At 47.7% G+C, this 13,795-nt stretch overlaps 1 protein-coding gene and 1 long non-coding RNA gene across 3 annotated transcripts in view; one reads left to right on the forward strand and one right to left on the reverse strand.

Annotated features, from left to right (window-relative positions):
- Nucleotides 1-5,713: 5,713 nt before the first annotated feature.
- On the reverse strand, nt 5,714-7,754 carry ID2 (inhibitor of DNA binding 2). The gene is made up of 3 exons (XM_010298180.2): nt 7,292-7,754; nt 7,027-7,091; nt 5,714-6,347 (listed from the first exon to the last, which is right to left on the reverse strand). Exons 1-2 carry the CDS (start codon nt 7,637-7,639, stop codon nt 7,035-7,037), a joined length of 405 nt encoding a protein of 134 aa, XP_010296482.1. The 5' UTR covers nt 7,640-7,754; the 3' UTR covers nt 5,714-6,347; nt 7,027-7,034.
- Nucleotides 7,755-9,490: 1,736 nt separating this feature from the next.
- The window catches only part of LOC142601445 (uncharacterized), a 29,404-nt gene continuing 25,099 nt past the window's right edge, over nt 9,491-13,795 (forward strand). For both annotated transcript variants that reach the window (XR_012835008.1, XR_012835007.1), the window contains exons 1-2: nt 9,491-9,666; nt 13,553-13,710. This is a non-coding gene — a long non-coding RNA (uncharacterized LOC142601445). The remainder of the gene's footprint in view (nt 9,667-13,552; nt 13,711-13,795) is intronic.

Raw genomic sequence — 13,795 nt, forward strand, 5'->3', positions numbered from 1 at the left:
TAGCAGTGGCACAGTTTTTTCATATACTTATGAGCAGAAATACAAAAGTGCAAGTGAGATACTTTTCCAGGAAGTTGTGAAATGTAGCTTAACCAGTTTTTCTGAAATAGCCTTCCCATCACTTTATTCCTGTATATTGACTCATACTGACACTGAATCTGAACTTAAAAAAATATTTACATGTTCATATTCTTGGTCTGGTTTTTTTTTTTTTTTTTTGCATATTCTTGCTCTGGGAGCAGATCTCTCCTACGCTTAACAAATGGAAGATAGGAAGACAGGTCTTCTGTCATCTGCCACATCTCTTGTAGTTAACCTCCTGCATAATGATGTCCATGAGTAACATTTCCAGTGAGGTAAGTGTCTGTGCCTTTCTGACGCTGTATGAGTTTATGTCTTTTCTAGAGTGCATGAATATGTCAGAGCTGGGTACGAAGCTACTGGTCTGAACATGGCAGAAATCTTGGCACCAGCATTTATTGGGAGCACAAGCTCTCCTGTATTCTCTGCTCTCTACATTGGTTTCCAGTAGACTCTAATCATAATCCTTCTCTTCAAGCACTGCACAGATTCCTAAAAGATCACATAGACCTGGTGGATGAGCATGAGGTTTACAGAAGAGGTGGCTGAAGGGCACTTCTAGAGGTTGTGTAGTACATTGCATTTCCCTGGGGTGCTGGTATCAGACTCAGTTCTGTGGGGTGAGAGAAACTTTCTGCTTGAGTGAGATGGTCGATCTGGGCAGGAGGCTGGGCTGTCTACTCCAAGTGAAAGAAACTTGCACCAGACTGAAAACACAACTCAAACTTCAACCTCATTGCTTTCTTAAGGCAAGATATGCTTCTTTGATCTTGCTTAGTCTAATATGCAGGAGATACTGAGTCTTACGTTATCTCTGTCCTCCCCTTTTCCTCCTGCCCTTCTCTCCCCCTTCAGAGCATTACACCTTTTCTCAGGATGAGAAAAAAATAAGATGATAGGTATAACTCATGTAGGGTATTCTAGTTCTGCATTGACAAACAATACAATAAAGTGAATCTACATGCCAAAAATACCAGGTAGGCTGTTCTCAGAGAACACAGATGCTGAGAGTACACCTGACACCGGGCCTTACGTTCTTCCCCAGGCATCGGCTCCTGCAGCTGTCAGCAAGAGAGCTGCATGAGTGGGCTCCTGTGAGGCGATATGCTGGTCCCGTGTCTGCTCAAATGCAAGACAGTAAGTACCAAAATAATTTGTTCTTTTCCAAATGAAAGACAAATTCAGCAGATTTACAGTCCAGTTCTGTTAAAAAAAAAAGAGCTTTGTGTGAGCTTTTGAAGTTCAGCCATCAGTAGTAAAACTTAAGACCTGGCTCAAGCTCTTAGTTTTAAGTAGAAATACCTGATCTATTCATAAAACCGTTCGCCACAGACATGGTGGGGATAATTTGTGGGGTTATTTACTGGAAATTGTAATGACGTACTCTTTTTGGCAAGTAATGTAGTTAGTTTAATTGTTTCAAATCTGGATAAGTTCTGTAACCTCTTATAATGTTGTATTATCTATTCATTCATCACATTCTTGTGAGGATAGGCAGCAAGTAAAGGGCTGTCTTCTAGGGCAGCTAGCAGCAAGTCCACTGCAGCACCTCCTGTGCAATTAGTTTTTCTTGGTTTGGCCCTATTTACAGTCTTTTCCCCATGTCCCCTCATTTTTAATGTTTTTTCAAGGCAAGCAACCAACTGAAATATGAATTCCTCTCAGTTACTCTGACTGACTCCAAAAGCAATTGCATTTGTTTGTTTCCTCTTTTGTTTCCTCCTTCGATTTACTTTAGCAAGTGGCTCACACAATCAGTGACTACTGCAGTACAATATAAGCTTTGTTTTATTGAAACAGTGTTTGCATTTGGCTCTCACACTTTAGAATTATGATAACTTAGATGGCTGTTCTAGAGAGGAAAATGGTAATGTGGATAAAACAAATTGGATTTCAAACATCAAACATTTTCATTTATCTGTAGAATCAGAAAATACTGATCCCTTTGCAAAACAGTAGTTTTAAAGAGTACATTTGTGAAAATCTTTTTCTGAACAAAATTCAATACCAGCGTTTATGTAGTTTACTCAATCTTTTGTCACTCAACAGTTGTATGCTGTTATCCCTCTTCCTTAGAGCTTCCAGTAAAAGCTGTGTAAATCATTTGCATGTAAGTAAGCAAGGACAGTGGTAAACGGGAAGCGATGTTTACTCACAAATACAATGATTCTCATTAGTAAATTATTTTAGATCTTTTCCACATTGCATGAATTGATCCAGACTGCAAACTGTATAGGAGAATCCTTAACACATACGAGATTGTTTAGAGAATGTGTTTTACTTCCCAGAATCACATACAAACTAGTGCTAATCAAATGGTGGTTTTTCCCCATAACAGTACAAGAAAAATATTTATTATTTTAACGCAACTTTTTCTTCAGATTTTTATGAACTGCTTTACTGCTTATGAGTGACATTTCCAGCTAGCAGAGCTGAATCAGCTAAATCATCATTTCCCAGGTGCAACTATAAAACGTGATGTTAAATAATCCACGGCAGACCTGTGCTCTGATCGCTGTTCCTAAAATGTGAAGAACGGAGCGATTTACCTTTTTAAAAACACGGCTTTGCTTCGGCGACAGCCACGGAGCGCGGCGCCTGCTTTCCCGGCGTGGGCCAGAGGGTGGCAGTGGCCCTCCACGCACCGCCCCGCCCCGCGCGGCCCGGGCCCGCCGGGGAGAGACCTGCCGGGGCAGCGCGGAGTCAGCGGTCCCGGGAACGCTTCGGTCAAAAGATTGGCGCTGGTTCTTTAAGAAGTGGCTTATGAATGTTTTTTGGTGCAATAGACGCAATGCTGTTTTCCCAGGAGAGAGTAAACAAAATCCAGACCTCTGCTGTGTTTCCCTTACCTGGTGATAGACTGGAGGGACTCCTGCCACTCGATTTCTGAACTGCTGTAATACATACCACCAGCAGTGCATTGCATCCTTTGTAACACAAAGATGTCCCCTGAAAATCCAAATGAGACATTTTATTCATGGCTTGGGCTGGTCCATGTGTTGTTAAGGGCAATACACAAGCAAAGAGGTTTGGAAACCTCTTCTAGAGGGGAGAGTCCTCTTCAATCTCTTGTTGGATCCTTTTTTTTTTTTCTCCCCGTGGGGAAGTGTCTATAGGTACATTTGCAACTTTCAGGCATTGCCTACTCAAAAAGATTTTACAATGTTTAAATATGACTGTTACCAAAACTATTTTGCTATCACGTAGTTGAATATGTGTCCTACCGTGTTCAGCTAGTTGGTTAATGGGACTGTTGGCAACGACAGTGTTCAGAGACAGAGTAAATGGACCCGGAAGAGTGGTGAAAACTTCACAGATTTTTCTAATGTATTCTGGAGAGACAATGACAATGCTGTAGAATAAAGAAATCCTCCATCTTCAAGGAAGCTTCAAGAATTAATGTTAAGGCTTTGGGCACTTAGCTTTGCCCTTGCTGATTATCTTTGGATGACAAAATCTTAAGAACAAAACCAAAGAGTGGATCTCTAAATAGAGCACCTAGCTTAAGCCCCTAGTTCTGATCATAGGAATGCATTGTTGAGACAATGAATTAGTTAATCCTGAAAGAGAAAAAAAAAAAAAAAAGTCCTTTCTTAATTTACATTTTTTAAAACATGTTTGTTTGTTTTCCTGCTCCGCTCCCCACGCCTTGTAAATTGTGAATTTCTCTTTTGGCTAAGCATGATAAGGAAATTGGTTTCATTCTACAAGTGTGTTGATCATGCTGTAGCTTAAAAATATCAAAGTGCAAATGCCGTAGTTTCTAAAAGGGTTGATCTTAAAATAATTACAATGATCTGACTGTTGCAGCTCTTTAATTTCATAAATTGAACTGTTGGTTTAAAGTGATTCTTACTGTGGTCTCACCCTAAAATGAACAATAGGGTGAAAAACTAGTTTTGAGAGAGAAATTGGGTGGCGATTGCATTAGATTGTTACTGGTTTGAAAGGACGAAGAACTCAATACTGTGATGAAACCCCTGAATCTGCTACTGTTCTGTGTTAGGTAAAGTACATGAAAAGGAGTATTTTCGGGACTGAGGAGTGCTGATTTGCAGCGACTAAATATTTTGCTACTGGGCTGTCGGGGTTAAACGTTCATTGCAGGAAGTTGGAACAAACCCTGCACTTTGGGTGCTGAGACAGTAGCGAGGTTCGGCCACCGGAGGCACAGCCGGTGTGTGCTGCAGGGAGAGAGATTCCCTTAATCTCTGCTGGGCTGGGGGGGGGCACGGTGAGGAGCTGTAGATCAGATCTATTCCCGCCCCCCCCCCCCCCAGCTGCGGCTTTGCAAAACCCTTCTTGTCTTCTGATTGCACTGATCCTCTGAGAGGGTGTGCTTCTGCTTGGGCAGGGCAGCTTCTGTATTAAGAGATCAGAGCTGGCTTTCTCCCAGCCTACGTGAATGGATTTGGTGTCAAGGGCAAGGAAAAGGCAGCTGCTGCTGCCCCAGAGCACCACCCACCCACCTGTTTGCTGGTGAAAGTGTTGCTGGCCCCAGGTGAGACTCCAGAGCAGAGAGACCCTGAGCACACTCCCTCAGGCCCAAAGTGCAGTGCCTGCCAGAGAGCTCTACTTACCCAAAGCATCACTGAAGGTTCCTTCATTCCTACTGCAAGGGATTCTCTTCAATTCATATGTAGGACTCCAAAACTTAACTTCCCATTTTAGGCAAGCTTATAAATGAGCTTAAATTAGAATGTCATCTGATAAGACACAGTTCCCACATCCACTGTCTTATGGCAACTACACTGATCTAATGAACCGTGATTGTTATAGTAGCTTCATAGGGCACGTACAGTAAGTGTCCCTTGAATAAGTAAGGGAGGGATAGTGCATAGCTTCTGAGGGCAAGAGAAAGAAATAAATTGTTACTGGCTTTCAGGAATTTAAGACTCCTATTTCAAACTTAATTTAATTCTTATGGAGAAAGAGTCCCTTTAGGAGCAGCCAAAGTTTAATCAGTAACACAACAGCGATTTAGCTCAATTCTCAGTATCTTAGTCATACGCAGAAGCTGCTGCAACTGATTAGAAACCCCATTTCATTGAAATATTGCATGGAAGCATGAAAATTCCAGTGTGGAAAGGCAACAGTCACTTCATCATTCTAGATCCCATGTTAACGCATCACCAACTCTCACATTCAAAGCCTTTTTAGAGAAATTTAATAGTTGGGGGACTAATAACCACCCACAACCCTTAATTCCAAGTGATTATTCTAAACACAAATTAACAGATCTGGGCCATTACTACTGAGAACTGAGTCATCCATAGGGGTGGGAAGAAAAAAAAAAAAGCAACACTCCCTGAGACTGTCTCAGGATTAACTGCTTTTGCATATGTTTCCAAACACTTTGTCAATAGCATCCCCTCTGTAATAAATTACTCCTGTAGTTCCTTTCACACTGTTCACAGGCAGATCATTTAGAAGTTTAAAGTATACACTTAAATAAGATTTTCCAAGTTACAAAAATCATTATTCACTTCAGGTAATTTTATTCTTTATATTCTCTACATGTTTTAATTTGTACTTGGTAAAGTCATAACAGAATGTGTAAGTATTTAAAAAAACAGAACACAAATCAAAGCCAGCAAACAGTTGGTCCCCAAAGAATAAAGCAAGCAATCAGTTCAATAAACACACTTGATTTATTTTGTATAAAAAGGGTTAAGTTTACAACTAAACTTTTATAAAAAGTTTAGCATGATTAAGTACATCATTACACTTTTTGCAGAAATGTAAATTTCTGCCACTATACAAGAAAACTCTAATTAAAGAGTTCACAAGGTTTCACTCATATATATATATTTATATATAAATATATACACAGCATTCAGTCCTAGGTTTGTGTCAAAAAGGTAATTTCTGACCACAGACTCTCCTAAAAAACTGAACACTGGATCCTTCTGGTACTCACGCTCCACCTTTGGAAAAAAAAGGCAAAGTCTGCTTTAAAATGGGCAACTCCTTGTGAGATTTTGTTTCGCTCCCCACGTTGGGAATAGTATATAAAGGAAGCCTTCCAACTAGGGAAAGGGTATTTAAGAGTCTCTTCATAAATAACTAGGTTCAGTCCAAGTTGAAGAATGGGGTGGGGATAGAGATCAATCTTGATTTTTTTTTCTTCTTTATTAATTTTAAAAGGTCCTTTTTAGTTAAGATGTGGATTTCCCCCTCCAGATACAGCTGAAAAATAAATTCAGCACCTCAAAAAAAAAATCCTGTAGACATTTTCTTGTGCAAAAAACTCATCAGTGGAACACCTGCAAGAGATTGAAGAGAGGCATATTTAGGAGAATGCTAACAGGGCAGAGATCCGGACAGACTGGCGCCAGAGAGGAAGCCACAGTTTGAACATTTAACCAAACACTCAAGAGATTGGGCAAACCCTGGCGTCCAGATGCAACACATACATGCTCACACACTCGCTCAGAAGAGCACAAATTGAACATTAAAATAACACACACTCAAGGGAAAGGGTAGAAAGAGGATTCTCAGTCCAATCTCTATTTAGATCTCTGTAAATGCAATGCTCAGAGGCGCCAGTCTGCCTCTTACAGCAATTACTTGATTAAAAGCAGTCACTTATTTAATTGATAGCGCAGACAATCCCACATCACAGAATTTAAGGAATTGTGCCAAGATTCCCAACTTAATCAGTCACTTTGGCCCAGGAAGTTGAGACTCCAAGAACAGATAACAAGAGAATTCGCATTAAGCAGGGAGTAGTATCAGAGCAGTCTGTGCTGCTTAATGAACCTTAGCAACAAAAATACTTCGGGCTGCAAGACTCAGTTATTAGTCTTAATTTCTTACTGTTTGCAAAGGCACCCCCTAATCAACTTTTAGGACACCGATTTTTACCAGTAACCATTGCGCCTCCCCTTCCTCAGAAGAGATACTTTTTACCTGAAGTTCAGAAATAAGACGCGCCGCACTCACCGTTTAATTCAGCCACAAAGTGCTTTGCTGTCGCTTGACATGAGCTCTGAGGGGAACTCGGACGCCTGCGAGGAGAAAACAACAGAAAGGTAAGGGGCAGGAGAAAAGCGTCCTGGAGCACGAAGCGCTTCACCCGCGGCACCCCGGCTACAGAGCCGGCCCCTCGGCAACCACTGCGCTCCGCACCGGAGACGTTCCTAACAGCGACTTAAAGTCCCCTATCTAGGCCAGCGGAGGGCAGAGGAGCTCGGGGGAAGGCATTTACCTGTAGCGAGAGGATGCTGATGTCTGTGTTTAGGGTGGTCAGAGGAGTTCTGGAGGAAGCGTTTTGCCCGGGTCTCTGGTGGTGGAGGCTGACGATGCTGGGGTGCGAGTCCAAGGCGATCTGCAGGTCCAGGATGTAGTCGATAACGTGCTGCAGGATTTCCATCTTGCTCACTTTCTTGTTCTGCGGGATGCTGGGCACCAGCTCCTTCAGCTTGGAGTAGCAGTCATTCATGTTGTAGAGCAGGCTCATGGGGTCATCCACGGGGGTTTTGCTCCGGGAGATGCCCAGGTTGTGCTCCGAGAGGCCGTTTTTCCTGACGGACCGCACCGGGCTGAAGGCTTTCATGCTGGAAGGCGGGCGGAGAGAGCGGTTCCAGCGGACGGACGGATGAGAAGCCTACGAAGGGCTGGCGCTGCCCTCCCCCTCTGCGCGCTGCCGGAGCTCGCACTGAGGCGCGGAGCTGCGCGGCCTCTTCTTATAGCGCCGCCGCAGCCGCCGCCGAGCCCAGCCCGCGCTCGCTGCCATTGGCGGCCGCCAGCACGTCCATCACCCCGGGTCGCCCTCACTGGTGGGGCGGACGGCGCGGGGGCTGCGCGGGCCTTCCGCCCAGAGAGCCAATCCCGGGAGGGGGCGTGGCCGCGCCGCACAGCTGAGGGAGTAAATAGTGCTCGGCCCGCAGCCGGCCCGCTGGCGCCCGGCCCGCCACAAAGGCGCGGGGCCGCAGGTCTGCGGGGCGGGCGGAGCTGTGCGGGAGACCGGGGCGCCATCGCGGCGCTTCCCTCCCGCCCTCTCCCCCTGCCTCCCTGCTTGCCTCCCTGCCGACTTTCTAGGGCGGCGGGTGTCCCTCTCTGAGAGAGCACGGAGCGCCGCGGGTTGAATAGACCGGCGCTGAGGCGGGGGGTGAGCGCGCAGCAGCTGTGAGGGCCGGCGGTGCCGGAGCGAGGGCGCGGAGCGTGGGACACCCCGATAACGCTGTAGCGAGGGGCCGACCCTCCGCAGAGTCGCTGTGAATTAGAGCATCAAGCGTTTTCCGCGCGTACCTATCTAAAACACGGCAGCGTCAATCAGCGGCCGGTCAGCGGCAGAGCCGCACATGCAGGCGGGAGGTGTAAGCATCGGCAATAATGATAGATAAACCTGTAAAACCAACCGCAACTTTCTGCCCTGATGAGCACAGGACACCGAGAGCCCTGACAGAGTCAGGCGTCAGCTCCCTGCTTCGTGAGGACAGGGCTATTTTAGATGATGCTATTAATTGGAGATCATTAAGCAAATGTGCATATTGGAAGTACATTTACATGTATTACCCTTGAAAGGCTGCTCATCTGCACACTGTCAGTGCTTGTGACACGGTACTGCCATTAATTATGCATAGATTGTTTCTGGTGACAAATGCAAATACTTACTACACGCTGTACTTTTTGCAGCTTTTAGTTGCAGCCAATGAAACATCTTCCAGAAACATTCCAGAGAAAAGAGTTGGGGTTTTTTGTTTAGCTGGAGAAGTGACTTTGATTTTTTTAAGTTTAGCTGCATTGTATTTTCCTTATTTTGCTTACAGCAATGGCTGTATAACATACCGACACAGGTTCCACCCGTCTTTCCACATATTACCTGAAGAAAGTTAAACTTATGAAAGCGTGGACATACATATACAATTAATATAAATGAAATTCTACACAAAACGCAGCAATTCTGTCATAACCACCCGGATGCTTAAAGTACGTTAGTGCTCACTGCAAACAAAAATGTAGTAACGGCGGGCACCCGTAGAAGCGGTGAGGACTGTGCTGTCAATCACAACTATTAAAAGCAGACAAAGATCGGATTTTTGTTGCATAGCTACACTAAAGGGGTTTGGGCGGGCGGAGGAACATTACGGACCCTTGGCGACAAAACTGAGGGAGCTGGATCAGTATTTTTTCCCCAATTAACGGGGCATTCCTGAGCTGGTGGCTGGCTATTCTCTTAACAGGACACTTTGGCGACTGTGGCAGCCGGGTGTTTGCCCCCGGGGCTTTTCTCTGGGGGAGGGCTGTAGGCGGTGCCGAGGCGGGCAGAAACCGCTCGGCGCCTTTTGAAACGCGAAGGGTGAAAGTGAATCTCGACACTCGCTCTGATAGGACAAATGCATTGTTCAAGTGCAGTTAAAGAGTAAATAATAAAAAAACCCCACCCTATCAATCCATTAAAATCACTGCGTAGAATGACTTCGATCCTTTACATCACTAAAATCTCCATTTCGAGCGTCTCTGGTACTCGGATCTGCTGCCACAGGTTTTAGTCCCTCACCGCGCTTGTGTTTGTCTCATGAATGCACCAGTGGAAGAAATTCTGACGCTCTTTGGTATAATAATAGCCAACGTAAACAAGTATGTTCATGCTTCTCCCATCATTATTTGTCATTCTTGGACAGCGCAGCACTGTTACAGCAACGTCCGTCCGCGCTTTGCGGACCCCTCTGCGAACAGTTTAGGTTTTTCCATACTAAGGGCTTTGCACACTTTTTTTTTAATACCGAGAAGTTGTGCGAAGAGACGCTAACCTGGTTATTTTCTGTCACCGAATGACTGTCATGTGCGCTTTCTGCAAGAAAAGCAGAGCCTGCGAGTAGGCAAGCTCCACTTCCCCCAGGCAAGCGGCTTAAGTGTCTTTTCCTAACATTTAATTCCCTCAATTCTGCTCTTTTAACCCTGAAAGCTTTGGCAGCGGACCCCCAGGTCTGGAAGCTCCCTGCTCGCTAACACACGGCACAGGAGCGGTCTCAGCAGCCGCGACACTCCCGCTGCCCGGCGGGGAGGCCGGCGGGCTCCGGGGCGGACTCCCTGAAATGAGCGGGGCTGCGAGCTGCTCCTCGGCGGCTTTTCCCCAGGACCTCAGGGCCCGGCCCCGGCGGGGACAGACCCCCGTATGGCGGCCGGTGCCTCGGGCAGACGCGTCCGCCTCTTGTTTTCAGCCGGGATTTCTACAGCCCGCTCCCAACCCCGAAACGCTGCTGCAAACATCTGGTAGGAAACCGTCGCCGCTCGCCACGCACAAAGCGCCGCTTTCTCCTCCGCGCTACACCCCCACCCCCCCCTCCAGCCCCGCCGCCGCCGGGAGGCACAAACCCGGGGCTCCGCTCCGGGGGGATGCGGGCCGCCCTGCCGTGGGGGGCCCCCGGCGCCAGCCCGCTGCGGCCTCGGGCTGCGCGGCGGTAGCGGGCGCACGGCCGCCCCCGGGGGCGCCCCCCCCCCTTCCCGCGCCCCGGGCGCCGCGCCCCGCCCCGCCCCGCCGCCCCGCGCCCGGGGCCGGCCCGGACTGCGCGGCGCCAGCCCCGTGACATCAGCCCCTCGCCGCCGCCCCCCCCGCCCGCGCCGCCCGGGCCCGGCGGCGCCGCTCAGGCGGCTGCCATGGCGACCGGGGCTGCGCCCGCGGCGGCGGCAGGCGGCGGCCCGGCCCCGCTTCCCCCTCCCGGGCGCACCTGCAGCGGGGGCCGCCGCCGGACGCGCCTCCATGCCGCGGGCGGGGGGAATGTGAGGGAGGGGCGCTCGCAGAAAGGGGAGAGAAAAAGAGTAAAAGGGGCAAAATCGCGCGCGGGGGGGGGGGGGGGGGGGGGCGTCCGCGGGATTGATCCCGGCGCTGTTCGCCCCCCGCCGAGCTGCTGCGACCCGGGCGGGAAGGAGCCCCGGGCTGCCCCGGCTGCGGTGCGGGGGGGGACGGGGGAATTTCTGTCCTGTTCCCCCCTCAAAATTAAAAAGTATTTTCTGTGAGGAAAAATCACCCTTTTTTAAAGGCTGCCTGTCCTCTGGGTTTGTAAGGTCTCCCAAGAGCAGCCCCGGGGTGTCGGCGATCCCTCCGGCCGGGCCCATGGGGCCGCGCTGCACCCCTCTCCACCCCCCCAGGGACCAGCAAGTTCCTACGCGCGCCCTATCCCGTGCCTCTAATGAAATTTATCTGAAACATCTAGGAATCATGTAAATGGTTTTAATTGCCGCGTATTTAAGCCATCAAACCAGGCTTTAGGAAAAAAAAAAAAAATCTGTTAAAATTGGCCCGTTTCCAAGTCATTGATACCATCCAACCTATCCAAGCGGGGTGTCCAAATATGTTTTGATACAGGAGTTTTCAATGTACCAGGTGAAATACCTCGCTAAACCCGGCTGCTTTTAACTACCCGGTCCCTTTTGTTTGCCTCACGTTTCCAATTCATTCAAAGAAAGAAGTTTTAGAAGTTTGGGGTTTGGCTTTTTTTTTTCTTTCTTTTGAGCGGGAGGGAGAGAGTAATGCATGCAAAATATTTAGTTACAACTTCTGCGAAAGGCACCGATCTGTAACAGCATTTTCTACTTTCACAAAGGATTTTCCTGTTACTTTTGTTCCGGTCACAAAATTTAAAAAAAAAAAAAAAAAGGCGAAAGAAAAAAAAAAAAACTTGGGGGAGAGATAAGGTCTGGAAAACAATCTGGAATTGCCAGGCTGTTGGTGGGAGCTCTGCGGGGCTGGCGTCAGGAAGTCTGCGCCGCCTTCTATTACTGTTGATCCAGCTTTGTGCAGCTGCACTCAGTACAATTAGCTTGTAGAAACAATCCTGCTGTAGGCAGCCTCTTCCCTTCAAAGTGCTTTTCTATACTGATCCCCTCACATCATGATGCTGGAAATCAAGTCACAAGCCGACCACTGTTTGGCCAACATCATCTGTGGGAATTCATTAACCTCCATCCCAGAGATGCAACAAGAGATTGTTTGTCCAGAACTAAACTTACAGCTTAATATGATGTAGCCCATACAGGAAAAAACCTGTGTCCCCATTTCTTTTTTTTTTTTTTTTTTTTTTTGTCCATAACAAGAAACACATTGTGCAGCTTTTTCTCTTTTTTTTTTCTTTAGGGGGTGGGGAATGTAGCTGAAACCAGGCATGAGCCGGCTCCTGCTAAAACTTTGCCATCAAACTGTTTTTTGGTTCATCGGGTTGTAGTTTCCATAGAAGCAACTTATCCCCGCCATCATCTTGTTGGGTGCACTTTGCAAGCTCATTTCCCGTCTGAGTTTGCTCTGCTGCTCTCAGATGCTGCAGCTGACACATTTCCTCCCCATGCACTTTGCACCCACCTCATCCTTGCCCAGATGCTTGGGGCTGATTGTGCCTAAAAGGGGGTTTCATCGCACTTCTGCAGCTGCCTTGGGGGAAGGGATTTTTTAAAAATTTTTTTTTTAATTTCTACTTTCCCCTGCTTCAGTGCTCAGCTCGGTGCCAGGCAAGCAGCAGGCCCTCCTTGTGCCCCTTGTCTCCAGTGCTGCAGTACTGGCTTGCAGGAATGTGGCTGTGGGCCACAAGCCCTCTGCCACACGCCCGTCGTGTGCTGCTACGTGTGAACACTGCCGGTGGCTCACCATGTCCCGGTGGAGTGGAACTGCCCATGGGACACGGCTGCTGTCACCACCGGCCAGGAAACAGGGCCCTGGCGCGCCCCATCTGCTTGGGCAGCCCTGGGGCAGCAGCAGGGTGACATCTCCCTGCTACTGGGGCTATTTGTGAAGAACCATGCTGCTGGGAGCATGAGTCCTGCTGCCTGGCATCCCCCAGCTGCCCTCAGCACGGCTCTTCGCATCCTGCCGGCAGCACCTCTCAGGGCAGCAGGGCTGGCATTGCTGCTCCCCTTCATTTCCAGGTACCTCCCTTGGGCGTGAGGATGCGCAGTGCATTGCTTCCACCCACCCCACTCTGAACCCCTATGTGTTCTTCAAGGAACGTATGGATGGACCTCCTCTGAGTCCCATTTCCAAACTCCATTCTTTTCTGGGCCATATTTGCAAATGCCACGGATTTGCCCACTGTAAGATCTCTTTTCCTTTTCCCCCACTATGCTTTTGCTAATGGTGCTTTTGTACAGTATCGGTCTCTTCATCCCTACTTCTAAACACCTCTCACCTGCTGCTGTTATGTTCCCAACCCACGTCTTGTTGGAGGCTTGGGAAGTATTGTGATGAAACATATATATTTTCTCATTTTTCCTAGACATCTGCTTTTTTGGCCAGAAGTGTTGGGCTGTTGGATGGACAGACCTCTGTTCTGATGCAGTTTTGACATGCATGTCATTTTATGATCACAGCCCCAACCTACTGTTCTTGCAGGAATGCCTTTCACTCAAACTATATTTTCTAGGACCACTCTGCAAAGAGGGGTGTTTCCATGTGAATTGTGTGGGTTTTGCTGGGACATTTATATCAAGTCCAAATTCAGACACTTCAATTCTAATGTTTTCTTCTGTTTTCTAGGATTTCTCATTTCTGTAAGTAGGACCAGTGCCCTGAAGACACTTCTACATCAACTGCTACCTGCAAAGGGCTGTCGCTGACCTGCTGCTACTTGAAGAATACTGCCGTGAATTCTTTCTGAAAGCAGCGTCTCTCTGGCATAGTGTTACTGGTGTGAGGTACATTAAATCCATGTATTAACTCTTATGTTTTTACTCAAAAGCAAATACATTTCTTTTTCAAAATCTTTAACTGTTTTATTAA

Source organism: Balearica regulorum, chromosome 3 (genome assembly GCF_011004875.1).
Source record: "Balearica regulorum gibbericeps isolate bBalReg1 chromosome 3, bBalReg1.pri, whole genome shotgun sequence".
In the NCBI taxonomy this organism is placed as follows: Eukaryota; Metazoa; Chordata; class Aves; order Gruiformes; family Gruidae; genus Balearica; species Balearica regulorum.